The sequence below is a fragment of the Syngnathoides biaculeatus genome, chromosome 8 (assembly GCF_019802595.1).
Source record: "Syngnathoides biaculeatus isolate LvHL_M chromosome 8, ASM1980259v1, whole genome shotgun sequence".
Lineage (NCBI taxonomy): Eukaryota > Metazoa > Chordata > Actinopteri > Syngnathiformes > Syngnathidae > Syngnathoides > Syngnathoides biaculeatus.
In genome coordinates this window covers 9,380,470-9,394,444 of record NC_084647.1, presented here as the reverse complement: position 1 = coordinate 9,394,444, position 13,975 = coordinate 9,380,470, and the positions used below count along the sequence as shown (strand labels likewise).

The window sequence follows — 13,975 nt, the reverse complement described above, 5'->3', positions numbered from 1 at the left end:
CGGATGTGGAAATTGGTTCAGAAGGTGGCAAGAAACGAAATCAGACCAGATTGATTCGGCCCCGCCCCACACACTGCCACCTCTACTCACAAACGTTGTCGAGTTATGCATTCTGGATATGAAAGGCAAAAATAGGTGCCGGGTTCCCAAATTGCAGCCAAAGTAAGCATGTCGTGGTTTGAAAGTGGGGCGATGATGGCGCTCTCCCGTTGGCTATCGCCGCAGTATCTTCCTGGCATCCTATTGGCTAGGTGGGACGTCAATCGTGACCCACGATGCTTTGCCTTTCCCTCGGCCACTCGAGCGTCACCCAATCACACGCTAGCAGACATTGGTCAAGTCCGACATTTTTTCTTTGTGTTTCTTCATCTTTCTTGGCCAAGAAACTTGAGTGGCGCGACGTTGTGTCCATGGGCACGGGCTACGCGGCGCGCGGCTTTTCTATCTTTGCCTCCTCCTCCGTCCCCCCGCCGTGCCCATCGCTTGTCGTCTCTTAGCACAGTTGCCCGACGCCAAAGCTAAATGAACGTCATTTGTATTATTCTCGACGTGATCTCATTTGAATGCTTATTTTGGTGGCGGCCTGGAATGGATCACGTCAAATGCGCTTCTACACACAAAAGATTGACGTGACGAAACGACGAGCGGCACGGATTCATTTTGCAAGTGGAGGCAGCGCTACCCCAGCTTTACGATTCTCTGAATATTTCATCTCCAAAAAGTCCATTGAGCTTTCCCGCTCTCTTTGCTTTTGATCTCTTAAGCGGCTTTTCGGGATGCGTGTCGGGTCCACGCCGGTCGCCGGCGTTCGGCCACGCGAAGCCTCCCCTGGCCGTTGGAAAACGGGTTCAATGAATGCTAGGAAAATCTTACTGGCCGAAGAACTGGAATGACATGACGGGGATTTTAGGAAAAACAACCAAACATCTTATTGTTTGTACAAGTTCTCACGTCTCTTCCTCCGTATTTTCGGCCTCGTGTGCAAAAGTTAACATAATCGTGAGCACGAAAAACAAAGATTTTTCTCCAAGGTCTTTGAGAGATCCCGTCATAAAAGTGATCTTGCAGAACGCCGGCAGAGGAAGAATCCAAATGGCCTCCAAAACGTCCTCAGCAGCTCCACGGCGGCGCGTCTGCTTCTTCGGGGAGGTTCGTGGCGGCGTCTGGAGGCGACAAACTCGATCTCGATTTGCGCTGGCGGGGTGCTCCCAACCACTCGGTGGTCTCGGTGGGAATCATCGCTCTCCCCAGAGCCTGCGGACACCCGTCAGAACCATCGTCAGAACGCCAACCGACCTTCATCGTCACAGCTGCAGGTCAAGCGATGCGATTGGGAAGATCCGTCGCGGCCCTTTCCCAGCCGGACCACTGCCGGTTAGGGTTAGGGTTAACCCTAACCCTAATTAACGCACGCAAACGTTCATTCGTCACAAAAACTTTCAACAAATCCCCACAATCCGAGTAGTGGAGAAATAGGTCCTCGCGCCGTTTGTCCACTAGAGGGCCCCTCACGACTCTCATCAAGCCAAGAAGCATCTCAGGACGGCGAAGTCACGGTCCCAGTTCTGGCGAGGACGAGTGCAATCGCCTTCAATTTTGTTAGTGTGGATTGTTGAAGAGGGGGAGGAGCAGAACACTACACCCCGCATGTTAAAAAAGCCACGGGAAAGTTTCTGCCTTTCGGACTTGAAAATTCCTCTCACAAAGTAGTGCAAAACCGCTGTCCAAAGTTCTGCCCATGTACGCGGGATCGGTGTGTGTGTTACTGTTTTGTTTGTTTTAACTGACAAATATCAAAATCCACATTGGCCTCCCTCAAAAAGACCCCACGAGGAACCTCCTGCGTGTCCTGTCCCAGCATCTGACCTGGTTCTCGGCGAGAGCCTCCTTGGCCATGTAGTGCTCCCTCTTCATCTTCAGCTCCACCTCCTCCGGAATGTCCGGGACCATCATATCAATCAGGCGGCCGATGAGGAAAACCACGTGCTGGGGAACCAGCAAACAATCCACACAGGCGAGGGTTCACCTCCGCTAACAAGCTAACACGAGCACGATGATCAATGCAGCACTTGTTCAGTTAGCGCCCCCAATGCTAATCACCTTCATCCTCAAGTGTTGCCACCGTAATGACGACTTCTAAAGTCAATTGACATTCTTACCAATATGACTGCGGAGTCGAGCGATACTGACTTCACTATCGATTAGTATTGTCACTTACCTCAAAGATGATGACGAAACTGAGTCGTATGGCGAGCAGGTGGAAATATTCGGGCAGATATTCACCATTTTCATCCCTGAAGCCGCGATACCTGGAGATGAGGCGAACGTCAGCAAGTTCCTTCAAAGTACACCAGGCGTTTTCCACAGCTTGCTCGGGAGCATTTTTGTCCAAGTGCGTACAGTTGGCAGAGTGGGGTGCAAAGAGGGAGGTGAGGCATTAGGCGGGGACCCGTCGCACGCCCCAGTTGACGACGGTTTCTCGACGGCACTAAAATCTCGGGTCGTAACACCCCCGTCAGCACCTCCGCGATCGACGATGGTTTTCGGGGCCGTTACAAATAACAATTTGACCCAGGCGGCACCAGAGGACTGACTTTACAAATTTAATCTAAGCTAGTTCTGCGTGAGGTTTTTAACCAAGATGAGTTCTTGTCATTGGTATAAAACATCCATTTTCTGAGGCGAGGATTGCGGGAGCGCCGGAGCCCATCCTGGCTGTCTTCGGGAGGCTGGAGGCGGGGCACACCCTGGACTGGTTGCCAGCCAACGCAAGGTATAAAACATCCATTTTCTGAGGCGAGGATTGCGGGAGCGCCGGAGCCCATCCTGGCTGTCTTCGGGAGGCTGGAGGCGGGGCACACCCTGGACTGGTTGCCAGCCAACGCAAGGTATAAAACATCCTTTTTTTCTTAAAGCTTGCTTTGTTTGCACACCGCATAAGTTGTAAAATAACATTTGAGTTTCAAACTGAGAGTCCGTTCCGTGGTCAGGAGAGGTTATCTCCATCCTTCGGTCCAAATTCACAAAGCCGCGAAAGGATTCTTTCAGAAACCAAGAATATGACACGGTCTTGTGCCCGCGTGCTACGATTGCTTGATGACATCATGTGCCTGTTGACGTAACGATGTGCACACCAACTGGAATTCAAAACTGTTCCGTCCTTTATTGGCTTCAAGGAGCCAGAATCCCGGCAAAAGGTAACGGTTTTCGATTTTCTATGGGATGATATTTCACGAGACGTCTTTGGGAACTTGCGTTAAGTCTCTTGTGATAAAGTTTCAAACCCCAAAACGTTTGCTAACATTCATGAATTCAGCTCCGTGATGTTGTCGTTTGCTTACGTGTGGGCGCAGACCGCACCTACCTGCAGGGGAACTTGTGTTCCAGGCTGTAGTTGCGCGGCGACATCGCCAGGGTGAAGTTGATGAAGCCGCTGAGGTCGGGGTCTCGGGTGTAGCGGTAGTACAGCCGAGGCAGGAAGGACGACGTGAAGGCGATGAGGAAGGCCTGCGAGCCAGAAAAACCGCAGTCAGTCGACACACGTGTCGGACACTGACCTCCGGAAGGAATCTTTTGCCCGTACGTTCCCGAGGACGGCCGTGTACGCGATGAACTGCAGGATGTCCAACCAAATCCCGATGTCCTGTGCCCGCTCCACCACCGGTCGCCGATATTCCGTGACAAACTTCTGCGCGTCCAAGCGGATTTCCACCCAGTTGTTGATGAGCGCGAAGAGCGGAGCCAGAGGACACGCCGCCACGAAGATGGTGATGAAACCAAACTGAATGACTGAAAAGGCCGGGTGGGAAAAAGGTCTTGAGGCCGAGGTTTGTTGTTGTTCTGACCTTTGGTCCCCCCACCCCCCACCCCCGGAGCCAGCTGGCATTTAGGCAGACTGGCAAACAGATTTTCTTTAAAAGCAGGTCAGAGAGTAGCCAGACCTGAAAACGCTGCCCTTGCATTTCCCCGCGGACGATACGCTAACCTCAGTTGCGGTTTGACTCTGCCGACCACTCCAAACACAGCAATAATTGTGGATCTGTTTTGGCCTCGCCGGGGATCCGGGCTAGAAAGCCCGCATCCCGACACAAGCGTCTCCTTCTTTGGCAGATTCTTAATCCCCGCCATTGTCGGTTTTTGGTGGTTGCCTGTGGCACACGCCGGCACACAGGCGAAAAAGATGGGGCCCGTTTCCGGGTGGACAAGGCCTCAATCCTCGAGTCTCAAGCCAAGTCCCGAGGCGCTGTCGAGTGGAGTCCCCGGCTGGATTTCCAGTAAACGTCTTGGCTTAAGCAATTCTGAAGTCAAGTCACACATTTTTGCTGGCTTCCGAAATGAATTGGAACGTTCGACACTTTGGACTCCATCTTCATACTTTGAATGAGAGGCCCCGTAGCTCAGCGGTTAGAGCACTGGTTTGGTAAACCGGGGGTTGTGGGTTCGTATCCCACCGGGGCCTCCACTCCCTGAGGGTTAGGGTTGCGTCAGGAAGGGCATCCGGCGTAAAAATTGTGCCAAACATGTATGCGCGTTCATCTGAGATGACACGCTGTGGTGACCCCGAAAGGGACGAGCCGAAAGAAACACACACTTCATACTTTGAATGCATTAGCGGTCGTCGCACATTCGCATATTGGTCGCCTCTCCTATTGTGTAGGACTTCATCGTCTTGTCAGATAAACACACAAGCGACACGGAGCTTCGGTCGGGTGCACATCGAAATATTTTTTTCAATCTGAAGATTATCTGTGACAGACGCCACACATCAAGGTGCAAATCTGCTATTGAAAAGTGTCGTACTTTGCGGGCCGTGCTCCGAACACCTCAAGACGGCACCACGCACGCTAAAAGATTTTGTTTCAATCTAGTCGACCAAGAACGTCACCTCACGCAACCAAACGTGATCTGACAAAAATGAAGAGGAAACATAGAAACACCCGCGATGCAACCTGGAAGAGGACACACGGAGCCGCTCACTCACCCATCTCCAGGTACTCGCTGAAAAGACCCTCGCAGAGCAGGAGCTGGTAGTCCACCTCCCACGGACATACATCCTGCATCGCTCCCGCCTGCCCTTCCGGCTCCTTGGCCTTCCCTCGCCGTTTCCTCTTCTGCCACCATGTCCTCAACTTCCTGCCGCCAAGCAGGAGAACAGAACACAATCAAATTAGCTCAAGCTAAAGCATTTCTTCATCCTCATTTCGCTCAATGTTGCGCCGTCGGCCGACTTTGGCGGACAAGCGGGGTACACCTTGGAGCGGTCGCCGGCCAGTGGGGCGTACCGTATGAACGGAGAAATGACTGGTCACTAGTCAGTTTCGGAAGAGCAAAGACGCAAGCACGGAGGTTCAGGTGGAGAGGGTCTGTTGGCTCAGAAGGCCGAAAGGTGTTGCGCTCGCTTAGCCGGAGTTCTTACGGGCAGACGAACTCCTGGATGTTGTTGATGAGCTGCTTCCCCACCATGATGACCAGCAGCTCCTGGGCCAGCTCGATGAGGCAGCCCCCGGCGCCGCACTTCCGTCACAGCAACCGCCACAAGTCAGACTTTTCCTTCTGGCGCTAGAGAAGTTGACCGACGGCGAGCGGCACTCACGTCTTCATTGCGCACTCCAAACAGCGTGAAGTACTTTCCCGGGTAGCCAATGAATCTGGACACACACAAGCCACGTGACTTAAGTATCTATCAGCGGAAGGGTTGAGCGGCGACCCGAACTACGACGCGGTCCTCTGTGAAAAGGCGGACGTGCCCGGCCGGACCCTTTAGTGGCTGATCGGAAGCGAAAAATGACCAAACATTTTTGTGCGCTCCATCCGCAGAGAAACTGAATGAGCAAAAAAAGGGGAGCAGTCCAACAAAAGGCAATTAAACCCGTTTGGAGGAGCTTGATGCTCACCTGCCTTTGAAGAAGGCGATGTACACCGGAGACGAGTAGAAGTTGACAAACTGGAAGACGAACACTTTCAGGATGAACATGTCTTCGTATTTCGTTTGAGTGCGATGCATCTCTGAGTCGCGCGCGACCGAGAACACACACACACATCATGCAACCGGAGCAATACAAATATCACGCTTTTGTGCACTGCGTGACAAATGGCCACTATCATAAACTGTACTACCACCCGATGATCAGTAAGCGGTAAAACCGGGGAAGTGGAAAATGTAGCGTCAGGGTTAGGGTAAGGTTAGTAGTCCTAACCCTAACCCTAACCCTAACCCTAAACAAGATTAGGAAGAAGTGGAGATAGGCCTAGCCGAAGTAAAAGACTGTGGGGTGATTGAGAGGGGCGGAGGAGGCAGAGTGAAGAGATAGCGAGGGTGGACGACTTGTCGTACTTGGCCTCAACAATGCAGAGCAACGGAGAGTGTGGTACGGGTCCAGGCGGGATGGAACAGCTGGCGGAAGGTGTCTGCTGTTCTTTGTGACAGAAGAGTCTCCGCCGGGATGAAGGGCAAAGCTCAGAAAACAGTGGCGAGGCCGGCCATGATGGACGGATGACAGACAAAACAACGGGAAGCAGAACTTGAGGTAGCGGAAATGAAGATGTTGAGGTTCTCGCTTGGATAGGATGAGAAATGAGCTCATTAGAGGGAGGGACAGCCAAAGTTGGAGGTTTTGGAGACAAGAGAGCAGACTTCCACGCTTTGGACATGTCCACAGGCGAGAGAGTGAGGAAATTGGTACGAGGATGGTAAGGATGGAGCTGTCAAGGAAGAGAGGGCGAGAGACAGGAAGACCAAAGAAAAGGTGGATGGATGTGGTGAGGGAGGACATGAGGACAGTGGACAGTGTTAGAGAGGAGGATGCGCAGGATGGGCTTGCATGGAAAAAGATGACAACGCTGTGGCGACCCCTAACGGGACCAGGCGAAGATTCCAAATAAAAATACGGGTACGATGGTTGGGATATGTTGAGAGTTTGACGTAGCCGTGAGGAAAGATGTCCGCGTACATTTTGGTGACCGTTGATGGCGTTTTTCACACATTAGGTTACGTAAAGGTTTTTCTTGACGACTTGCCGGGACCTCTCCGGCGAAATCAAAGATATTTGATTTCAGCGGAACTCCTTGGTGAGCCGGCTGGTCTCCACCAGGCTCCGGGATAAGTCACGGAGACGTGTCCACAAGTGACAGAGATTCATGTCGCCGGCAAGTCTCGAACTTGTCTCCAGACCGGTGAGCTCGGGGTCTGAATGCCAGAGGTGCGACTGACCCCATCTGGTGAGGATGTGGGCGAGGGAGATGTAGACACGGGACAAAATCAGGATGACCAGGAGGTTCAACACAGATCCCGTCAGACTGGCAATCCTGGCGGCCTGAAAGCAGACGGCAATTCAAAGTCCACGTCGACGAGTGGGAAGTCCCTCGGGGAGGCTTTTTAAATCCTCCGCGCTTTAAAGCAACAACTTTGCTCGAATGATTCACTTCAATTCTTACAGAGAAGATGAAGAAGCTGTAGTTGGACTTGGAGATGATAATGCTCAGGATGGAGCGATACAGGATGATGGCAATGAGGAACATCAGGACCACCATCACCTGAAAGCACCACCTACAAGTTCAGCAGCCGAGCCCGTTTTGCTATCCAAAGACGTCCGAAGCCTCACCATGACGACGATGATCATACAGCCGGTCAGCACTCGGTTGAATCGCTTCTTCTCCGGGAAGTACGGTTCCTCAGCGCCGGTCAGCGGGTTCCTCATCGTCATTGGCGCCATGGCCGTGAACTCTGGTCGCGGTCGCTCCTGCCAAAGACCGCGACGGCGGTTTATGGAAAAATGGAGGTTCTGCAGAAACAACTTTTTCACTGGGCGAAACGGGACCAGGCACTTTCTTCTGGTTCATGCGATTGGCGCAGCCCTACGGCGGAACGCCTGCGGGAATAATAAACGGCTACAGTTTCTTTCCTTTGTCAAAATATGTCTTCAAGTGCTTCCATATCTGTTGTTTAGGCTTTGTTATCACAAACTGTATGTCTAAATAAATGATACACTGTACAAGTAATATCAATTTTGTCCCAAGATTCCAGCAATAAAAAGTGGATTCTTGCAAATTCGGGTTCAAACTTTCACGTCCTCCTTCCGTAGTTATCGCTGCGCACTCGGGAAGGCCGCCGGTCTGTTTCCCGGTCTGGTCACGTGACGTCACGCACAAAGCCCAAAAGAACGAAGTCTGGGTGTGGCGTAAGTGGGGCTGGGTCGTGGTAAAGGTGTGGCGCGGGTACCTCTATGTCCTGGAAATCGGTGCAGTCCCAGCGGTGGGACAGAGATGAACACGTTCTCTTCCAGTACTCCAAAAACGTCACAGCCCACAAGGACATGAAAATGCTGAGAAAGACTGTCCCTCCGTTGTCAAAAAGTATCCCGGCCTAGAGACAGGCGGAAACTCAGTCAGGTCATCAGACAGACTTGAGACAGATGGACAGACTGAACCTTGTAGGTGACACAGATGCTGGAGTAGTTCCAGTAAGAGCAGACGTTGCAGATTGGACACATCACGAAGCTGCTTCCGCTATTACACAACTCCTTCCTGCCCGCACAACAGACAAAAAACGTACACGAATGGATTGTGCGATGAGAACGCTTTTGCCAAGGGTGTTGCTTAGTCTACCCACGCTGGAACGTCCGTGGTCATAAGCCAAAAACCCGCCAGGAAGACCAAAGTCCCAACAATTGAGGCTGGGAGCAACCAGCCAGTGTAGAATCCTGTAGACCAATATCATAGAAACGTAGTCAGTACCTCGGGGAAGATTACGGAAACGGTCTGTGCCGGTTCTGGTAATTACCGAGCCAGGCAAAGTAAAGCGCTATCTTCTCCCCGAAGTACTCCCTGATGTGGTCGAGAGGTTGATACCGAGCCCAGCAGGACCACTGAGCCCAGTATCCGTACAGGATTTGCCTGAGACACAGAGACTCAACAGGCATCGGGGTTTTGGGCAGCTGGAATCCACCCTGAAGGAAGGACATCTTTTAGGGGCATGGGGTTCATGGCTTTTCTAGGAGTTCTCGGGTAAGCAGACCTCGTGAAGCGGGTACGCTGACGTGAAGACGTGCTCGTTCAGTAGACGGTCGATTCCCACTTCGCCTTTGCACACTGATCCGTAAGGAGTCCGAGCCAGGATCTCGTAGAGCTACAGGACACGCATACATGTGAGGTCATTGGTGTGCTGGAGCCTACCCCTGCTATCTCCAGGGCGAGACCTGGGCTACACCCTTAACTGGTCACAAAGGCAATCAACCATATTGACATCCAACCACTTTCTGAGCTGCTTATGCTTACAAGGGTCACGGGAGCGCTGGAGCCTATCTTCAAGCAGGAAGCGGGGTACACGCTACCGTAAACTGTCTTTCAGCCAATCGCAGGGGACATAAAAAAAAAACAACCATTCGCACTCACATTCACACCTATGGGCAATTTAGAGTCTTCAACTGACCCGGTCTGACCCGGAGAAAGCCACACAGGTCAGGGGAAAACATGCCGAGGGCCGAGATTTGAACCGCAATCCTCAGAATTGTGAGCTGGACTGCCTACCAGGCCAATCAATCACTGTGTGTGTGCTTAAGGACTCGGTGTAGTCACATCCTGAAGTCGGTTGGCTGGATTTTTCCCACATGGAAAGTTACAAAAGAGAACACAAACCAACAACTCACTACTTGGTGTCTCTGCGTTGTCTTGAAGAATGTGTCTTTGTCCTCGCTACCCAGAAACCTGAAACACACACACATGCGTAAGTGCTCCTTAAATTAGAAAAATACAACTTTTATGTGTCATGTGAGTCAATAAGTATTCTGACACCTCTCCTGATTCTGTCCTGAAGCGACTCTTGATCTGACTAATTCTGACTCGTGTTGAAGGCCCTGTTCCGACTGCTTTTCTGTTCTTGTTCTGATTCCTGTCCTCACTCGTGTACTGATTCTCGATCCGACTGTTTTTGTGACTCGTGACCTGACTTCTTCTTCTGACTCGTACTGACTCTTTTTTTTTTTTTTTTTTTTCTGATCCTGACTCTTGCAGTACTCAATCTGACACCTGTCCTGGCTCTCTCACAGGATCTGAATATTACCTTCGGGTACTCTTTAAGGAACTTGACTTAACTGGCTCTCGTTCTGACTTCTGTTCTGTCTCCTGTGCTGGGTTCTGATCTGTCTCTCTTGTTGTGAGTTCTGAAGCATTTTGTGAGGAATCAGAACCTCTCAAGCTTGTTGTTCCTGAACTGACAGGTGTAGAAATCGGGCGGCGGATTGGGAACGTCCTGCATGAGCGGGTTGGGCAGCGCCAGGTACTGAAGCACGCTGGCTGACCAATTGACGTATGAAGTGGTGACCACCTACAGGACCAGGACGCCATCAGGACACCGCTGAAACACACGTCCATCTGTCTTCCCGTCCGTGCGTCAGCGCTCACCTGCAGTGGGACACGCAAACTGATTTCCTCAGCGTAGTAACAGAGGACACTCCAGGGGGCGCTCAGGAGGATGAAACGGATCCTGGTCTTGGGCTGGACCACGTCCCTCTGGACGGCAAACGTGCACACGTCAGTGCGTTCGGCCGGTGACGCTTGCGTTTCAGTTGAGTCTTTGGGTTCACCTTCTCCATCAGGAGTCCTGAAAATGTCAGTTTGTTCAGGAAAGTTTCTCTCCACTTGCTGTGACCGGGGTTGGGGATCTTCTTGTCCTCCACGTTGGGGTTAAGAGGCTCCTCCCACGCCAGAACGAAATCTGTCCGCATCCGCCAGTAATGGAACAAGAGTGGCAGTCGAAGGTTGTGACAACAAGTCAAAAGACAAAATGAAATCATGAGCGGTACTCGATATCGGCGGCGGGAGACGAGGGCCATCCATAAAAATATTGCGGTTTCCGGTAACCCGATCGACTCGTTCCCAAGGTCAGAGGTCAAAGAAGAAGCTGCGCATGTCTTCCAAGTATGCACATCAGTGATTTGAAATCCTTATTGGGAAGTTGCAAATGTGAAGAGAGAAATATTTACATCATTTATAGCGAAAACGTAAGCTACATTCACACGCTGAATATGTTTCTTGGGAGTGTATGGGCCCAAATATTTGCAGAATATCATGGAATGGACTTTTGGAAAAAAAAAAAAAAAAAAAAAAAATCCTACCGACTCCTTTTTTTCCCCCACTTCTGTTGCCGGAAACCAAAATATTTTTATGGATGGCCGAATGTCACGAAATTTACAACTTGAGGTCTGATTGGCTAAAGCGGCAACGAATCCACTTGAACGACGGCGACGACGCGAAAGGTCTCGCCGGAGGGCGTTTACATATTCATAGCTCAGCGGTTAGAGCGCTGGTTTGGCAGACCGGGGGTTGTGAGTTCGTTTCCCCAAGAGGGTTGCGGCAGGGATCGCATCCGGCGTAAAAAAAAAAAAAAAAAAACTGTGCCGGACGAGCCTGAGCGTTCATCTGAGATGAGACGCTGTGGCGACCCCGAACACGACAAGCCGAAAGCAAGTTAGCGTTTGTTTTGCCCTTGCGGCTCGGCTACACTGTCGACACATGTCCGTCGTACCCAAGCGTGTACGTTGCCGCTCATCACGTCAATTCCACACGTCTGCAGTATGGGTGGCTTCTTGTTAAATCGGCCACCTTGACCCATATTTGGGTTTTTTTTCAATGCACATCCAGTATTTCAGACAGACTACGGTATTTTCTGCATTTCTTTGCGAGTGCGTACGAGAGAGGGAATGTCGTACGTCCAACACGCGACTTGAAGGAGGAGACGAGAGCAGGTGAAAGCAAAACTTGACAAGACAATAGAAGTGATGAAACACATCCATAGCGTATTGCGTACTTTCCCCGGGCTGCTGTCGACTTTGTCTTGTCAAACACGGAGGAAGTCACGCCTGTTTGCTAAAAGCTAATATTGACGCCGAGGCCCGTTTGACTCACCCACGCGCGTCGATCCGTCGCTAAAGGTGTTTTTGTCCCGCGGCGGCGCTGCAGCATTCTGGGAAACATCCAAAGTCAGGTCAGGATGGTTTTTTTCCAACTTGTTCAACGTCAACCTTTCGCCGCTTCCCGTTCTTAATGCTGCCATTGTTCCCACTAAGGTGCCGAGAGACACTTGACAAACAGCCCCGTCCGCTCGGCTCGGTTCTGACCGAGGCCGACTTGACCTGTCCGCGTGCTCGGACGGGAAGCGTTACCGTGGCGATGCTCCCGTAGCTGACGTCGGGCTTGCTTTCCACGGTGATCAGAGTGTTCACCTCCTGGTCCCCTCGCATCTTCATCCTGCCGGAAACGTCTGCAAGTTCATCGTTTTCATTTTGCTGCCGTGACAATCAGACAGTGCGAGTGTATTGGCCAAGCATGATTTGTTTTGTAGTTATTTCATCATCCATCCATCCATCCATCCATTTTCTCTGCGGCTTATCCCCACGAGGGAGCGCCGGAGCCTATCCCAGCTGTCAACGGGCAGGAGACGGGGGACACCCTGAACTGGTCGCCAGCCAATCGCAGGTCACATGGAGACAAACAGCCGCACTCACAATCACACCGGCGGGGCAATTTAGCGTGTCCAATCAATCTTGCATCTTTCTGGGGATGTGGGAGGAAACCGGAGTACCCGGAGGAAATCCACGCAGGCGGGGCCGCGATCGAACCCGGGTCCTCAGAACTGTGAGGCCGAGGCTTTTCCAGCTGTTCCACCGCGCCGCCTCATCTTCTCATATTCCGTTGAATAAAATGTGATTTAACATTTTAGCATTTGGAGACGCAGTCAAGGGCGGAACCCTGCCTGATGGGGGTGGGGGAGGTGCCGCCTCGGGGGCCAAGGGGTGTCGCACGGTGCGCCATGAGAGAACACTCAAGGGAGGACGAAATAAATACCCAAACTGGAGACAACGCAAGTACCAAATGAATACAAACAGAGGAAGACGCTCAAACCAAGTCTGACTCCGGCTCTAATTGAATCCATTTGAATGAATAAGCCAGTTTTTTGAGTGGCGATTTGAATGCGGTGAGGCGGTCCCCATTTCTAATGCGACGATGTTTGCAAGGGCCGCGCCTCAAATTGAACGGCAGCGGCAGCCAATCACGTCGCCGTACAACGCGGCCCACGTCAGCTTGTCGCGACGCCGGGGGAGCGTTTCGGGCCCGTGGCGCGTTACGGTCGGTACGGGCGGAATATGATCAACGTATGAATAGAAGTGTGGCACTTTTCTTAGGTGAGACAGAATTGAACAAATTGGGGGAAAGCGTGCCAGCGAGGACCGCATCCAAACTCGCAACCTGGATGGAAAAAGTCTCTTGTACAAGGGCGGGATTGGGGACGTCAAGTTCCCTTTTCACTCTTGAATCGGAAAACCTGAATGGTGAGCCAGGACCTGATAAACCAGAAATCGAAATGAAATCAGACGGTGAGCAAAAACGTTTGTGAAGACGAACGATAAGAAAGGCAGATAAGATATCTGTCGCCAGAAACAAGATCGACCAAAAAAAAAAAAAAAAATAGGATAAACCACAGCAGCACGACTAAAATGGGCAGTAGTCATGTGGACGGTGTCATCCATGTAGCGGCGGAAACTGAAAAGAGGGAAAAGGTAGATTATGAACGCAAGAGGACCAAGGACAGAGCCACGGGGGACACCGAAGGAAAGAGGCCGGCTGTGATTGAAATGAACGAACACGGTGGTCAGAGAGGAAGGACTAAAGGTTCAATTCGCTGTCAGATGAAGATTCACTGTCACAGTCTGGTCTATACTCTGGTCTTGGCCACTCCAATCGGGTCTGCTTGGGTAAAATCCACTTGTAGTCAGGTCCAATGTATTCCAGTCCAATCGTATCAAGCCGAGTCATTGTCAGAAATTCCCCACTCAGAAAATATGAAACAAAGTCCACTTGATTCATAAAGCACCTTAAAGGCAACCGCATGAGTGCCGTACAGAGATGGAAATCAAACGAAAACTCTCCAGCCCAATTTAAAGTAAAACAACCAAAGCAAGTTCAAAACAATCAAGCAGGT

The 13,975-nt window shown here is 51.4% G+C and overlaps 1 protein-coding gene across 1 annotated transcript; it reads right to left on the bottom strand.

Moving 5' to 3' along the window:
- Positions 1–946: 946 nt before the first annotated feature.
- Positions 947–12,601, bottom strand: ano7 (anoctamin 7). The gene is made up of 23 exons (XM_061826534.1): positions 12,159–12,601; positions 11,902–11,959; positions 10,581–10,711; positions 10,399–10,506; positions 10,185–10,321; positions 9,645–9,702; positions 9,014–9,124; positions 8,780–8,945; positions 8,609–8,699; positions 8,427–8,523; positions 8,219–8,362; positions 7,602–7,739; positions 7,435–7,533; positions 7,211–7,313; positions 5,895–6,006; positions 5,594–5,648; positions 5,417–5,514; positions 4,982–5,133; positions 3,584–3,789; positions 3,365–3,507; positions 2,219–2,309; positions 1,867–1,986; positions 947–1,254 (listed from the first exon to the last, which is right to left on the bottom strand). The coding sequence occupies exons 1-23, from the start codon at positions 12,240–12,242 to the stop codon at positions 1,111–1,113; spliced, it is 2,646 nt and encodes an 881-aa protein (XP_061682518.1). The 5' UTR covers positions 12,243–12,601; the 3' UTR covers positions 947–1,110.
- Positions 12,602–13,975: the final 1,374 nt, after the last annotated feature.